The sequence below is a fragment of the Chroicocephalus ridibundus genome, chromosome 1 (assembly GCF_963924245.1).
Source record: "Chroicocephalus ridibundus chromosome 1, bChrRid1.1, whole genome shotgun sequence".
Taxonomy (NCBI): Eukaryota; Metazoa; Chordata; class Aves; order Charadriiformes; family Laridae; genus Chroicocephalus; species Chroicocephalus ridibundus.
This window is the reverse complement of record NC_086284.1, coordinates 169,786,373-169,801,288: the sequence shown is the minus strand read 5'-3', so window position 1 is coordinate 169,801,288 and position 14,916 is coordinate 169,786,373. Positions and strand designations below refer to the sequence as shown.

The window sequence follows — 14,916 nt, the reverse complement described above, 5'->3', positions numbered from 1 at the left end:
TTTGGGTTTTTTTTCTGAAATAAGGATTTTAAAATTGAAATTTCTACATCGTGTGCCTTTTTCAGGTGGAGTGTTGTAAAAGTAATATCATTTTCATCATAGCTGTAGGTAGAGCGTACTAATAAAATGAAATCTAACAGCATAAGGGCATTTTTTTTGGTGAACCCTGATTAAAAAAACCCTCAAGATTCAAGATTTTTTTTATCAATAAAATGTTTGTGTTAATGAGTTTGGTTTGTTTGGGTTTTTTTGAAAAGGGGATTGCAGATCTAAGAGTAGAAAAGATAGTCTGACGTTACGTCTTTGTGCTTTTTAAATGATCTTTAAGGCTAGAGTTAATAATAAAACTGTTCTAAAAATACCATATGACATTTAAGAATTTGAATCGCGGTATATGATTTTAGTGTGCTACTTATAAATGCTTGAATTAGGAAAAAAATGAGGAAAAAATGGTAATTCTGGGAACTAGATACACAGAGAATGGTGTATCAAGTTTTTTATTTCAAGAAGAGCAACAGTATATTTTTGTTTTGAAAGGCAATGTTATATAGTCAAAAGTCAAAAGACTATTATTAACTGGTTCTACTATGGTCAATTGTTGCAATATAAATTGAGGAGATAATGTGTTTTTAATTTAACACTGGAAAATTTACTTTCTGAGAGCTATAACTGGTCAAAATTCTTATCCTTTTGTTTTGCTGGGACTGACGTTGCCCTCAGACCCGACTTTTGAGGTATGTTTTTGGTTTGTCTCTTTCTATGGGAGAAGAATTAAAATCAAAACATACTCACCAGCCATTCTTAAATTCCATTACATGTGTGCGGGACAGCTCTCTGTACCAAGCCTGGCAAATAATCTAATCGAATTAGAAGCAGGCAATAGCTCAAATTTTCCCCAGTTCCTGAGCATTTTTCTGCAATTTCTGTCAATAGATTTTGTGCCTCATTACACATTTGACTGATAAAAAGAAATCTTCCTAATGCCTGCTCCATTCTTCCTTATTGGGATAATAACACCCTTCTAGCTATGACAGTTGACATTGTGATGCCTCCCGCTGCCACAGGTGCCCCTTTCTGAACATTCACACAGACAGAAGAATAGACTCCCCCTCTCCCCCCCCAAACTGCTACGTCTTTTGTACTTCTGGGGCTGATTTTTGAAAAGCAATTTTGTGATACAGCCTAAATTAAGGAAATTTTTGACAGGATTTTATTTGTAAGTCACTTTGATGCTCTTGAAAACTCTAGTCGCAATCAATTTTCTTCATTTCACTTATCATACTTAATATCACATAATAGTGGTGTTGTCTGCCAGGACAGTGCCATGACAGACTAAAAGAATCAAAGAATCATATAAGGTAAGGTCTGTGAGAAGAGATAATATTTTTTTTAAAAAAGGCTAGCATTTGTGAATAAAACTAAGGTTTTTCTATCTGTCAGTTATTTAATAAAAATTTGATGTAGTACATTTTTAAGATTTCATTCTTTTATTATACTACTTCATTGTGTAGGTATTTTTGAAACTAATATCGCCCAAGTATTTAATGGCTTCATCTTCTCTAATTTAAAAGTAGTTATTGAAAAATTTATTTTTCAGCCTCTGAAAATAACAACCCAGATATTAAGAACAAGTTTCCGTTGGTCAGCACAATGAATTTCATGTAGGATTATAGAATTTAACCTGTTTTTTATTTATTTTCATTTATTTCTGCAGGTACTATTCATATTTACACCATATGCAGACATTTGATGGTGATAGGTCAGTCTGCTAAGGTATGGCAAGATAAATAGAAACATTTTAAAAATTTACGGAAGACTGGAAAATGCACTTGTATTTTGCATAACACTATATCCTGACTTTTCTATTTCATTGTCATTGCTAATAGTAGCACTTTGTCACAGGGGAATAAAATGTCTAGATTGCAAAATGGCCAGCTTCTAATCCCTGATGCCTTCATGACTCTGCTTTTTGTTCAGTTGTGGAATTGAGCCCAACATAATGTCTTGCTGGTCTTTGAGACAGGATATGTTAGACTGTTTCAGAAGGCTCTAGGTGCTTTTTTTTTTGTCAACTATATGGAGTCCCAAGAATTGTCTTTTGTTTTTCAAAATGTGGAAATATACTGACACCTGGTGGATAGGTTTTTAGTTGTAAATACTTGATAAAAATGATCTGGCCTTTCCTCCCTGCCCTTTTCCTTTTAACTGTGAATGTAATTTTTTTTTGTCTTAGCTTTACTTTTTTCTCCTAAATCTTGAAAAAAGTCTATCTAAACCTTAATCCAGTATATTTTCTTATCTGTTCATTATATTAATCTTTCATGGATCAGGAAAGATTTTTTTTCTCTTTGAACATCTTTTATTGAAATCAGAAGTGATTTAGCACCTCCTTTAACGTGTTCAGACTTTTACTCTACAGGAAACAGAGGAACTGATTGTAGGTACTTCAGATTCTTTAAATTCAGATAAAAAGAAAATCTGTATGTTGACATAATATAGGACTAAGGCTGCGTGTATTTTGTGTACCTCAGGGAACAGCTGACCCAAAGAAAATACAAGGGGAAGATACTGTTCAATCAATTTAGTAGGACTCATTCTTAAAATTATACTGCTGCAGTGGCTATATTGGCCGTAAAATTAAGAGCCGATAGTGTAGTTCCATGTCTGTCACCAAAGACGGCAGACTCCATTGCATTCCAGATAAGCTTGCTAATCTAGTTGAAAACTAACTTAGAAAAAAATTATCACTAGAGCTGACACAAAGGAGAGGGATAACTCTCAAGATAAGAGCAGGTGAGAGAGAAGGGCGGCACCTCTGTCACGGTGGCTAGGCTATAGTGAACTGGAGTGGTTAAGGTAGCTTGGAGGCTAAAATGTAATGCTTGACCACAGTTTCAGATGGGAAAAAAACAATATGCAGGAAGAATGCTTTGTATCAATAAAACATGTTAAAAATTAATACAATTTCTGTGATTTTTTTTTCCTCTTTTAATTTATCCTACTGGATAAGGATAAGTCTTTGTGTGTGTTCCTTAGTAATAGGAAGTACATTTATACGAGTTAAAATGCATTCAGTTTAGAACTGGATTTCTTCAATACAGGTCCTGGAATACTTACTGTGGGCCAGTATATGTATGGAATCATCCATTCCACTCTTATCTGTACATTATTTGACGTGGAGAGCAACCCTATATACTGCAGTTTCTCAGTGTTACTTTGATTGCCAAGCCAGCATTCATGGAGAGGTAACCTGATTTATCATACATATCCTTGCAGATGCAATCAAATGGGAAATAAATATTTATTTAAATATTCCTGCTTATTATCAGATCGTATGTATTTAGAGTTCTGCCCATATTCCAAAATTTAACTGCAAAGTGGAGGTGTGTTTCCATATGTAAATGAGTAATTGATTCAAAGTTAAATACAAAAGTGCTTTGTAATATAATCATAGTCATAGACTTCTAGCGTTAAGTAGTGGCCAGCCCCCATGCATATATACAAAGGGTATTTTGCAAAGGTTTTCTTTTCCTTTTCAATTGTTGTTCATGACCTGGTTTCATTGCAGCTCTTTGCAGTTGTCTGAGTTCAAGAATTATATGATTCTAAAATTAAATACCAACATATGGAATATGAAAACGGAGTATATTTTTTTTTTAATATTTTGGACAGATATTTGCTCGCCGTGGTCTGATTAAAATTGATGAACTGAAGCAATTATCAAATATCAGTTCTTCGTTGGAAAATTCAGAGACAAAAAAGATTTTTAGAGAGGCCACTCTAAAGGTATCATTCTGCAATTCATTATAAACAGGTAGAGTAGTTACAACCTCTATGAACAGAACATGTAACACAGTTATTTACTTAATTTTTTCTTTGTGTCAGATGTCAGTGATGATTTTCAAGAGAGCAGTATATGAATCCAGAAGAAAGCCGAAAAGCTACTTTCGACCTAAGTTAAGAGTTAGCCTGAAAGAAGCACAAAATGTAAGTCTAACATTTTGTATAATCCATCTCTTTGTTTACTATTTGCATGTGATGAATGTGTGATATAATTCTGTTTAATACATATGGTGCTATTCACAAGGAGAAAGTTTTACTCTTTCCGTTTCATAGTTAACAATTTATTATTAAAACTCAGAACAAACTTGAGGGAAGATGTAGTACTTATAACTGTAGAAAATACTTATTTTTCTAGCATTTTTTTCCTTTAGCAATTATGTTAGCAATAAAAATAAGAGAACTCTTGTTCATACCAAGTGTGTGGGAGTCCTGAGTTTGTCCTGCTGTGTTAAATTACTGTGAAGATAAAGGGGTACTTTGGAAAAAAGCTGCCGTGTTTTTAAATTCTTTTGTACTTACATTGGAGAACTCTCTTAAGTCTTGAGAGGTTGTTTTTGAATCATATAATCATAGAACGGTTTGGGTTGGAAAGATCTTTAAAGATCATCTAGTTCCAACCCCCCTGTCATGGGCAGGGACACCTCCCACTAGACCAGATTACTCAAAGCCCCATCCAACCTGGCCTTAAACACTTCCAGGGATGGGGCATCCACAACTTCTCTGGGAAACCTGTTCCACTGTCTCACCACCCTCACAGTAAAGAATTTCTTCCTAATATCTCATCTAAATCTACCCTTTTTCAGTTTAAACCTGTTACCCCTCATCCTATCGCTACACTCCCTGATAAAGAGTCCCTCACCATCTTTCCTGTAGGCCCCCTTTAGGTACTGTAAGGCTGCTATAAGATCCCCCTGGAGCCTTCTCTTCTCCAGGCTGAACAACCCCAACTCTCTCAGCCTGTATTCATAGGAGAGGTGCACCAGCCCTCTGATCATCCTCATGGCCCTCCTCTGGTCTTGCTCCAACAGGTCCATGTCATTCTTATGTCGGGGACCCCAGAGCTGGACACAGTACTCCAGGTGGGGTCTCACGAGACCTGAGTAGTGGGGCAGAATCACCTCGCTCAACCTGCTGGCCGCACTTCTTTTGATGCAGCCCAGGATGTGGTTGGCTTTCTGGGCTGCAAGCGCACATTGCTGGCTCATGTTGAGCTTCTCATCTACCAACACCCCCAAGTCCTTCTCAGGGCTGCTCTCAATTCATTCTCTGCCCAGCCTGTATTTGTTCTTGGGATTGCCCTGATCCACATACAGGACCTTGCACTTGACTTTGTTGAACTTCATGAGGTTTTCACAGGCCCACCTCTTAGGCCTCTCAAGGTCCCTCTGGATGGCATTCCTTCCCTCGAGCATGTCAACTGTACCACACAGCTTGGTGTCATCGGCAAGCTTGCTGAGGGTGCATTCAGTCCCACTGTCCATGTTACTGACAAAGGTGTTAAACAGCACCGGTCCAACCCCTAAGGAATGCCACTCATCACTGGTCTCCACTTGGTCATTGAGCTGTTGACCACAACTCTTTTAGTGTGACCATCGAACCAAGTCGTTATCCACCGAGTGGTCCATCCATCAGATCCATGTCTCTCCATTTTAGAGACAAGGATATCATGCGGGACCATGTCAAATGCTTTGCACAAGTCCAGGCAGATGGTGTCAGTTGCTCTTGCCTTATCCACCAACCCTGTAAGCTTGTCGTAGAAGGCCACCAGATTTGCCAGACACAATTTGCCTTTAGTGAAGCCATATTGGCTGTCACAGATCACCTCCTTATTTTCCATGTGCCTTAGCATAGTTTCCAGGAGGATCTGCTCCACAATCTTGCCAGGCACAGCAGTGAGACTGACTGGCCTGTAGTTCCCCAGGTCTTCCTTTTTCCCGTTTTAACAATGGGAAACTGATCTAACTTGGGACAGTGACAAATAAATAGAACTGAAACACGAATGGAAGATGACATTTTAAAGTACTGTATCTCTGATTTACTTTATGTCTGGTAGTGGTTTGGTAACTAAACAGAATATTGAAATAAAAATTTAAATTATTTTCTTACATCTATATAAGAAAAATCTATTTGATTTCTTAGCTGTCAATAGTGCAAGTATATTTTTGTGTGTTCTGCCTTGTATTTTTACGTTATGCTCTTTGAAATGTGCAAGTGAGAGAATATTACAGTGTTTTGCTTTCACTGCAGTGCTGAGCATCCTAATCTTTCTGTGATTTTCTGCAAAGTGTGTAGAACTTAGCTCGTTATGGTCAAGTCTGTATCATTATAAGGAGAGATCTGGGTGGCTTTAAACTACATGGCCTTAATGCTCTCACTCATAATTTCTATTGTATTATTTTCTAAGTAAAATACCACGCAGCAGCGTGTGTGGTTGCTATGAAATTATGGCACTTCTTAAGTACTGTACCCACTTAGCATGAGGCTTTGCTATGCCTTTGAAGCATAAAATTCATAACAACAATATATTTTACAGTATATTATTTTCTGTTTTAAATGTGTACTTACTTTCTGAAGGTGAACTGTTTTGAAAGAAATCTTGCTTTATTGTAATGCATTTTAGACACTACAAAGCTTACATTACCTTTTCCTACTTAGCTGCCGTGGCCTCGCACTGCTACTGAACGGCTGCTGACAGAAATGTTCGACAGTGCCGCAGCTCAGTTCCTTGCCATCCTGGAAGCTCTGTCTGATAGTAGCAGGCATGTGTTGCGCCCTGCTCCACCTGTTCCTGATGAAATTGAAATTCGTGATGTCATTTCAGAGCTTTTTTTTGCAGGCCTGGAAATCCTCTCAGGTAACAGCATAAAGAAGCAAAAGGAGTGTTGGTGAGGAGCCCAGACCTCAATTTTACCATTTTTTTCTTTGCTATGAAAGACCTTGCCTGAAGACATATATTTCATTTAACAATAGCACCTGTAACAGCAGGCAATCTTTTTTATCTTCATAAAATTTAAGATAAAACTGTGGGCCTATATCTCAGTTGTCTATTATATCAGTAAAAATCTACAGTAATTTACACATATCTTTTCTGAATAGAATGAAGTTCACTTTCTTCGTAGCAACCCATAAGGTGCTGGGCCTTGCATTTGTGGCTAAACCAGTGTTGATAACACACCAGTGTTTTGGCTTGCACAGCATCAAGGCTGCCTCTCCAACACTCCTCCCCACAAAGGCCAGTAGACTGGGCGTGGGCAAGAGGTAGGGAGGGGACATAGCTGGGACAGCTGACCCAAACTCGCCCAACGGCTGTTTTGTACTGTATGATGTCATGCTCAGCAATGAAAGCTGGTGTAAAGGGGGAGGATAGAGGGACATCTGCGGTTGTGATGCTTGTCTTCCCAAGCAACTGCTGCACATCCTGAGGCTCTACTTTCCAGGAAGTGGCTGGGCATCTCACTGCCGATGGGAAGTAGTGAATACATTCCTTTTTTCCCTTTGTTTGCACACACAGCTTTTGCTTTTCTTATTAAACTGTCTTTATCTTAAGCCATGAGCTTTGCCATCTTATATTCTCCCCATGTCCTGTTGAGGAGTGAGTGAGCAGCTGGGTGGGCCTCCGGAGGCCTAGCAAGGGCAACCCATCATGGTGTTTCATACCTTATTTTAAAAAAAAAAAATCATTCAAAGTTAGATTTAAGAACTTGAGAAAAACACTGGACTTGATGATTCCCTCCAAACCTTTTTTGCTAGGTTCTGGACAGAATATAGTCAAAGGTATAGAGATATTTTGTTAATAAAAGACTTATAGAGACTAAATACAATTCAGAATTATATTTTCTTGCTATGTTTACTGGATAATTAGAATACAATAAGTCAAATACAATATAAACTGATTTGATGATTTGTCTGTATTAAAGGTGGAATGAGCAGTACTGGTATTCAAGGAAGCTATTGCACTGATCATTTTGGTATAATTAATCCATCATCAACCCTTCTGCAATTGATACTAACAGGTAAACTAGCTTTGAATTTTCAAAGGATTCTGTACCCAGTGATGGAAATGCTTGGTGAGCAGAACTCAATTTTCACGTTCATAGCAGTTCTATGCATAAAGGAATTGCAAAATGCTGTTCTCTTTGAGTGAGATATGCTTGTTTATATATATAATGTTAAGGCATTCAAAAGGGATTATTATGTACAGTTATCATTAGGATTTTCTTAACATAAGTATTATTTAAATATCATATAGTAATATATGGACATTGTAATCACATACTGTTCAGCATAGCAGTTCATCTAGATATGTTAATGCCCCTAAACAATCGTTCAAAGGCCAAGTTCTGCAATGATGCCCTGGTACATTCTCATAGAAGAAAAGAGGGATGCAGTAACAGAAGGACTTCCGTAATCTTGTTAAAATCCTTGGATCAATCATTGTACTGCTTTGGAAAATAACAGGTGTCTATTATGAAGTTAATATTGCTAACATATTTTAGCCAAGTGATCCAGGTGATGTGACAATGACTGTGACATATTCTTAGGACTGCGAAACACTGCTGAATATACTAGCTAACACACTTGTGTGGAGTTCCAAGGACCAGGAAATCCCTTTTCTGCCTTAGTGTGGTTTGGATAAACTTGAAGTGTGAGATAATAGACTCCCTATGTATACATGCACATTTTCTGATACAGTAATGAGAAACGCTCACCTATCTTGCCTTTTTTTTTTTTTTTTTTTTCAAAATTTCTGGAAAGAAGAGTCATTATGGGGTGATACCCATATTTAAGCTCTTTCTGCAACAGAAAGGACTAGGTCCTTGATATCCTCTACCCAGGTACGGTAGGTAATATCAATAATAGTACAGCATCTTTGGAATGTAACAGGACACTGCAGATACATCATGAAAGTTGTATATAGCATAGACATTACAGCAAAGTAATAAAGCTATTGTATCATTTAGAGCTATTAAAAAATCCTTGAAGATTATCCTGACTGTTCAAAAACACTTGTGGAACTTTATCTTTGTATTTATCAATACCCAAATTATTGCTTAAATTAAACTTCTGAATATGTATATAAAACAGATAAAACATTTTTGTCATCATTGCAGGAGAAAAGGGGGTGTCTGGAGATGCTGCTGTGAAATTTATAAAATTAGCTTTCAGCTATGAAGAGTGGGACGTGTTTGATTCTGCTATTGAATTTGTTGTTAATTTTCTTCAGGTAATCTGGATGCTATTTAGACATTCTTTATGTAGTCTTTTCCTATGAGCGTAAGGAAGACTATCCAAAGCACATATTTTAAAGTCAAATTTCTATTGGTTGTTTCTGTCAATTAGGCTCAAGATGACCCAACATGGAAGAAAGCTGAAATGGAACTCAAACTTCTTACACTGATGCAACCTTTACTATTTCCCAGAAAATTTAAACATGGTTTTTCTATTAGTGAAAATACTACCAAAGAAGCTAGGCTGCCTCATGGTTCTGAAAACAAGCAAACAATTGGAAGTGAGTGTTGTTCAGTTATAGCTGTGTTGGCATTGAAATACTTTTGCACCAAGAAATTTTGTTTATTATTTAAAAACTATTTAATATGGTGCATGCAGTATTCTATGACAGAAACTAGCAACTGAGTAATTGCAACGTACTGAATTTTGTCCAGTTTTCATTTGCCAAAATATGACTCTCTACTATTTCCCTTGAGTGTGAAATACCATGCATGTTTAACATACATCATGTTACATGTTTTCAGACAGGTTTTCAGGAAAAAAGTGAAACAAACATGTTTGACTTTCTTTTGTCCTTACACTTCATTTATGTAAAATTTCTTGGCATCGAAGCAGGAAAAACTTGCAAGAAAAGCAACTGTAATTTAATTGTATAACATTCCAAAAAATGCAAATGTCTTGAAAACTTTCAATTTCCAAAAATAGCAATGCTCACTTTTCACAGAAAGTGAATAAATTTGGGAATATCTGTCACTCTATTTCTTAGAGTATATTATCTGCTGAGATAAATTGGCAAGTTGATTCACTCAGATGTTTTCAAACATAGGTTTGTAAGCAAAAATAACATCTTGCCTTTCCTTTTCTTCCTTTTTTATAAACACTGAATGTAGAGACTTCCTTAAGGCATGGAGAGCCTTCTCACGATCTTATGATTTTGGCAACAACGGTGTATTCCTGTGTCTCCACATCTAAGCAGGTATAATAAAACTAGAGACATTTCTTCTGAATGAATCACATAATCTGTAATGAATGTGTATAATTTCAGACCAAAGGAATCAGTTGCATGATTAACAAACTACATAAAATGCAATAGCAAAAATGAAAAAATATACCCATAAGATGTGATCAATTTGTGATTTAACAAAAACTATTTGTTTATTTTTTTTTTAATTTTATTGGTGCCATGTACTCAGACTACCTTAAAAATGTTTAATAGCTAGTAAATACAGTTGGAATATCATAAAGCTGATTGCATGTTTCAGCTAAATTAGCAGTCATCAAATTTCTTATATTAGATTTAGGTGGGCATATATGCTCAGCTGTAGAAAACATTTCTGCAGTAGTTATAGAAATAGGAACAGTGACCCTAAGAAATGATAATGCCTTTTTAGCAGGGGTATGCCTGCAATTTAAGGTAAATTCTCACTGCAAACAAGCAAACATCAGCAACAACAAAACAAAGAGTGTGGGACTTCTTGCGCTGAAGTCTGTACTACAGAATAATCCCATTATATATCTGATGGCTTATTCCCAGAGTAACCACTTTTAGCTCACTTGCTCAAACTGAGATTTCCCTTAATGTGCTACTGTGAGGGAAAAAAAATTACAGTGCAATATCTCCACTAGCATTTACACTAAAGTAGTTTGTGATCCAAAAGACTAATGAAAAATATTCCATAGAAAAAACATGTTCTGCTAACATGGTGTATGTCTTAACTGCAAAATTACTTTTAGATATAATTTGCATATTGCCCCAGTTTGAGTATAACTGGGACACACACATTTTTCACCTTTAGTGTAATATTTTCAGTCAAGATACCCTGCCTGTGAGGTAGTTAAACCTTTAGATAGCATGAGTTGTCGTTTTTTTACATGACCCTTGTATTATGGAGGCGGGATACCTGGATTTAAACTGCTCTGGTTCTTCTGCAGTTTCCCCCAAATCTCCTTGCTACCTAATCTGTCTGGGGAAGAAAGACAAATTCTCCCCTGATAAACAGTGAATTCACTGATGGTGAAATTACGTGATATAGCTGAGCCAATCTAACAGCTTGCTGCCACCAGACGAGTGGCACAAGTCATCTTGATTTTCTCCTTTTTCAGTCTTTTTCTCCCCCCACTTCTCAGTATCTCTGAAATCTTATGCTCATACACATATGAGTGTACAGATAGTGGAAGTATAGCAGGCTTGAGTTTCATTGCACCTAAGATGCAATGAAATGAGTCCAACTCTGATATAAATGGCGATAAAGATGTGTACTGATCCTTAATCACCATTCAGAATGTGTTTAACACAGTGTAGGTGGACTCTCTTGCCTTTTAGAATGTTTTAATTAGGAGGTTAACTGAATAGAGTTTTGAACTGGTTAATTATTCTCTTCACAAGATGCAGATGTGTTTTAACATTTCCTTCAGCTGTTAGATATTCCACTCCAACCTTTTTTCTAGTTAAGTTACTCTTCACTGCTCCCTCATCTGAGATGCACCAACAACTCATGGAAGTACTCTGTCAATGCAAAATCAAACCTACTAATTTAGATCTTCTTCTGCAAATATTTATATACTGTAATTAAAAAACATTGCAATAAAACAAATAAAAACTGTTAAATTACATTACTTAGTTTCCCCAGAATCTATTGACTATTGTAACATTTCACAGATAGTTAATTTGCCTTTTTCTCCCATGTAATTTTCGTCTCACTGCTTTCCTTGTCCGTGTTACTTTCAAGAGCTTGACAATAAAAAAGAAACAATAAAAAACCCACCCTCTAAACCCACTTGTGTTGTTGCGAGAAGAAAGGCTTGAGCGGTCTACCAGAAATTACTTTTTAAAAAATATTTCTTAAGCTTTCAAAATGTTGTCATCCCTTATAAGAAAGTAAAATATGATAATGATTTATTTACTTACTTTGAAAAATTTTGAGACTGTGTATGTACTGAGTGCTTTGAGAGGGTTTATATACATACCTTTTTCTACAATTATGTTGTTTTTTCGTTCCAGAATATCCAACCTGACAAGGAAATACTTGTTGATGTAACAATGTTTTTGTGGCAGAAGTGTAAAATGGGACTTCAGCAAATCCGACTGAGTGGAAGTGACTGCTTCAAATATATCCACAAATACAAAGCTTACCAAGTACTCCTTTATTATAATGCATTTCTCTTAATATAAATATAGTCTGTTATAGTAAAGCCAAGATAAAATACTGGTGTTCAGTCTAAGTACATTTTCCTCTGGTAAAATGCAGATGAATCTTCTTCACTGAAAATGTGAACTGTGTATACACGTTGAACACATTGTACTGCCATGTGCCAGTATCAAAAATATCTCTTAACCTTTTCCCAGTGAAGTAACCATTCTCTGCCAGTGGGCCATGGGGGAAAGAAGCTAAAATAGTGAAAGCATTCGGGCATGATGTAAGAAGACACATTTGATGTGTTGTCATGGAAAATATCAATGTATTTCAAGAAAGTTCCCTAGATCAGTTGAAGAAAGTGGCAAAAACCTTATGGCTTAAGAGAAGGGAGATGGGGGTCAATAGTATTTGGCCCACTGGATAGAGCCACAGCCTTACCTTGAACTTTTCCTGAGACTGAGAGGTTTTTGGTGAAATGCAGTCTTCTGAAGGATAATTTACACTAGTTTCTCTGGGCTGCCAGTTGATGCTGACCAAACAGTTGCTGGAGGAGCTCATTTTGTGGCCCTGATCCCTGTAGTAAAATTGTTCAGAGATTCAACCAGAAGGTAGTATACCGTTACTTTCCTCTGTGTGTACAACAGGAGCATTCAGGTCTCTTTTGTACTGTTTAAGTGGTAAGATACAGGGATAAATGAGAGGCAAATGATCAAATCTGCTGGAAGGCTTACCACACTATGACAGGACATGAAAGTTGTGCCCATAGAACATTCATAAACCTTTATAAAATAATAAAAAATAATAATCTTCTAAAATAAAAAAGGTCTGCTGTCTGAAGAAATAGAGGCTTTGGAGCAGCATAAATTCAGCATCTTAGTCTGGTGGCATTTAAAAAGAATAAGCCAAATCCAAGAAAGGAGTTGTGCCCATGTTTATGAAACTTTTTAAATAATTTTGAGTGCAAAACCCTATCTACCTCTGTAATACATAAATATATTCCAAAAATTTGTTTTAACTCTGTCTTGATTCTTTTTCTTTCCCCTCCCCCCATTTTTAGTGGGTTCGTGTACTCTGGATAATAAATGAAGTAATTCAGAAGAGCATCATAGCAGACATTAATGTTGTAATACTTGCAGAGATAACCTTATCTCTAACCACAGTATTGGAAAACGTAGCTGATTCTACAAGTAAGTCGAAGAAAAAAGCAGGTAAACCTTTCAACAAGAATTGCTTTCTTTCAGGAATGACTTTCAAGATTAGAACTTTTCTGAAATGAAAACTTTGAAAAATGTAAATATTCAAAAATTACTGTAAAGAGATTGTTAAGAGTAGAATGATAATTTTTTGTACACACGACTTCATCCATAATCAGAGCTAATGAAACCTGGTTTTTAAAGGTTTTATGCCTTATTTCCTTCCATTTCCAGTTCTACCAAAGTGACCCCATTTTGAATCACATCTCTTATGACTCACCCTCCCCACAGGTCTTCTACATGTCTCAGCCCCTTCAGAGTAGCCTCAGATCACTCATATGTTCTCTGAATATTGACTAGGCAGAAGGCGCTATGTGCTGCAGCGTATTTGGAGCATTTAAGTGCTGGTTGACCAGTGTCAGGCCAAACAGAAGAGGGAAATATTGAGATCATACTGAAGCTTTAGCTTTATTGGGTCATTAATTTGGATCTTCTGTCTACACAGGTCTTCATTTTTGTATAGGAATTCAGTTGTCTTTGAAACTGAATTTAACTTGGCTGACATTATTGGGATCCAATGCAATTGCAATCGCATTAAACATATTTCCTTCCAAAACCTGAATAATGCTGTAAAGTATGAATATTTAGACATTTAAAAGTTTTCTGTGGTTGTGGATGTACGACGTTGGAATATGAATCATAGTTCTCATAAATGTTTTAGATTTTAAGGGCCACTTTAGAGCATATCTAGGAGTAGAAGAGAATGACAATACCTTTTGCTCTTTTGAAAGTAAGAAAATCTTGGAACACTACTATTCATTATAAAGGTACAGTAGGTATTGTTTTCTGTGATGTTATGAATATCATACCATTCTGTTGGAGATTGGATGAATCCTCATTGTAGCATCACTGCTATTCTTTTTCATTCAGTTTAAATATGTGGTTTTGGAGGAAAAAAAGCTGAATAGATAGGAGCCATTGGTCAAAACAGTCTGATAAACAGTGAATCAAGCACGTGTTTATGATGAGAAGAGTCTTTTTAGTGAACGAGTGTTGAGTGAATATAGATTTTCTTATTTACAAGAAAGACATAGTGAACAAGCAGAAACAAAGAGGCAAAAGTGTCACAAGGAGTATGTGACTAGAAGGTTGTCCCCCTGAAAGGAGGAAAAATGAATTTATTTTGGTGAAGAAATAAAATTTTGACAGGCTAGAGGACTGCAAACAAGATCAAAGAAACCGCTTCCTCTTGTTTTGGCTGCTGCTTCTTATCTTGGAAAGTAAAACATAAGTCTGGATGCATTTTTTGTAAATGAAAATAAGGTAGACAATAAAAAAAAACATTAGCAGGGTGGTAATACCCCTTCAAGGAATATTAAATTGAAATAGCATATGTCATAAAAATATGACCTCACCTATTTAAAAATGCTTCTATAAGTTAAATTAGTGTTCAAACTACTGTGAATAGATAACAATAGATTTGAATTGATTTAAAAATGGAAAATTGATATGAA

At 36.2% G+C, this 14,916-nt stretch overlaps 1 protein-coding gene across 1 annotated transcript in view; it reads left to right on the top strand.

Annotated features, from left to right (window-relative positions):
• CFAP54 (cilia and flagella associated protein 54) overlaps positions 1–14,916 on the top strand; it is a 112,578-nt gene that overhangs the window by 12,447 nt on the left and 85,215 nt on the right. Inside the window, exons 5-15 of the mRNA XM_063322755.1 lie at positions 1,715–1,773; positions 3,102–3,245; positions 3,673–3,786; positions 3,886–3,987; positions 6,499–6,697; positions 7,761–7,856; positions 8,955–9,067; positions 9,184–9,352; positions 9,963–10,048; positions 12,074–12,208; positions 13,267–13,417. Of these exons, the coding sequence (XP_063178825.1) occupies positions 1,715–1,773; positions 3,102–3,245; positions 3,673–3,786; positions 3,886–3,987; positions 6,499–6,697; positions 7,761–7,856; positions 8,955–9,067; positions 9,184–9,352; positions 9,963–10,048; positions 12,074–12,208; positions 13,267–13,417 (1,368 nt within the window). The remainder of the gene's footprint in view (positions 1–1,714; positions 1,774–3,101; positions 3,246–3,672; positions 3,787–3,885; positions 3,988–6,498; positions 6,698–7,760; positions 7,857–8,954; positions 9,068–9,183; positions 9,353–9,962; positions 10,049–12,073; positions 12,209–13,266; positions 13,418–14,916) is intronic.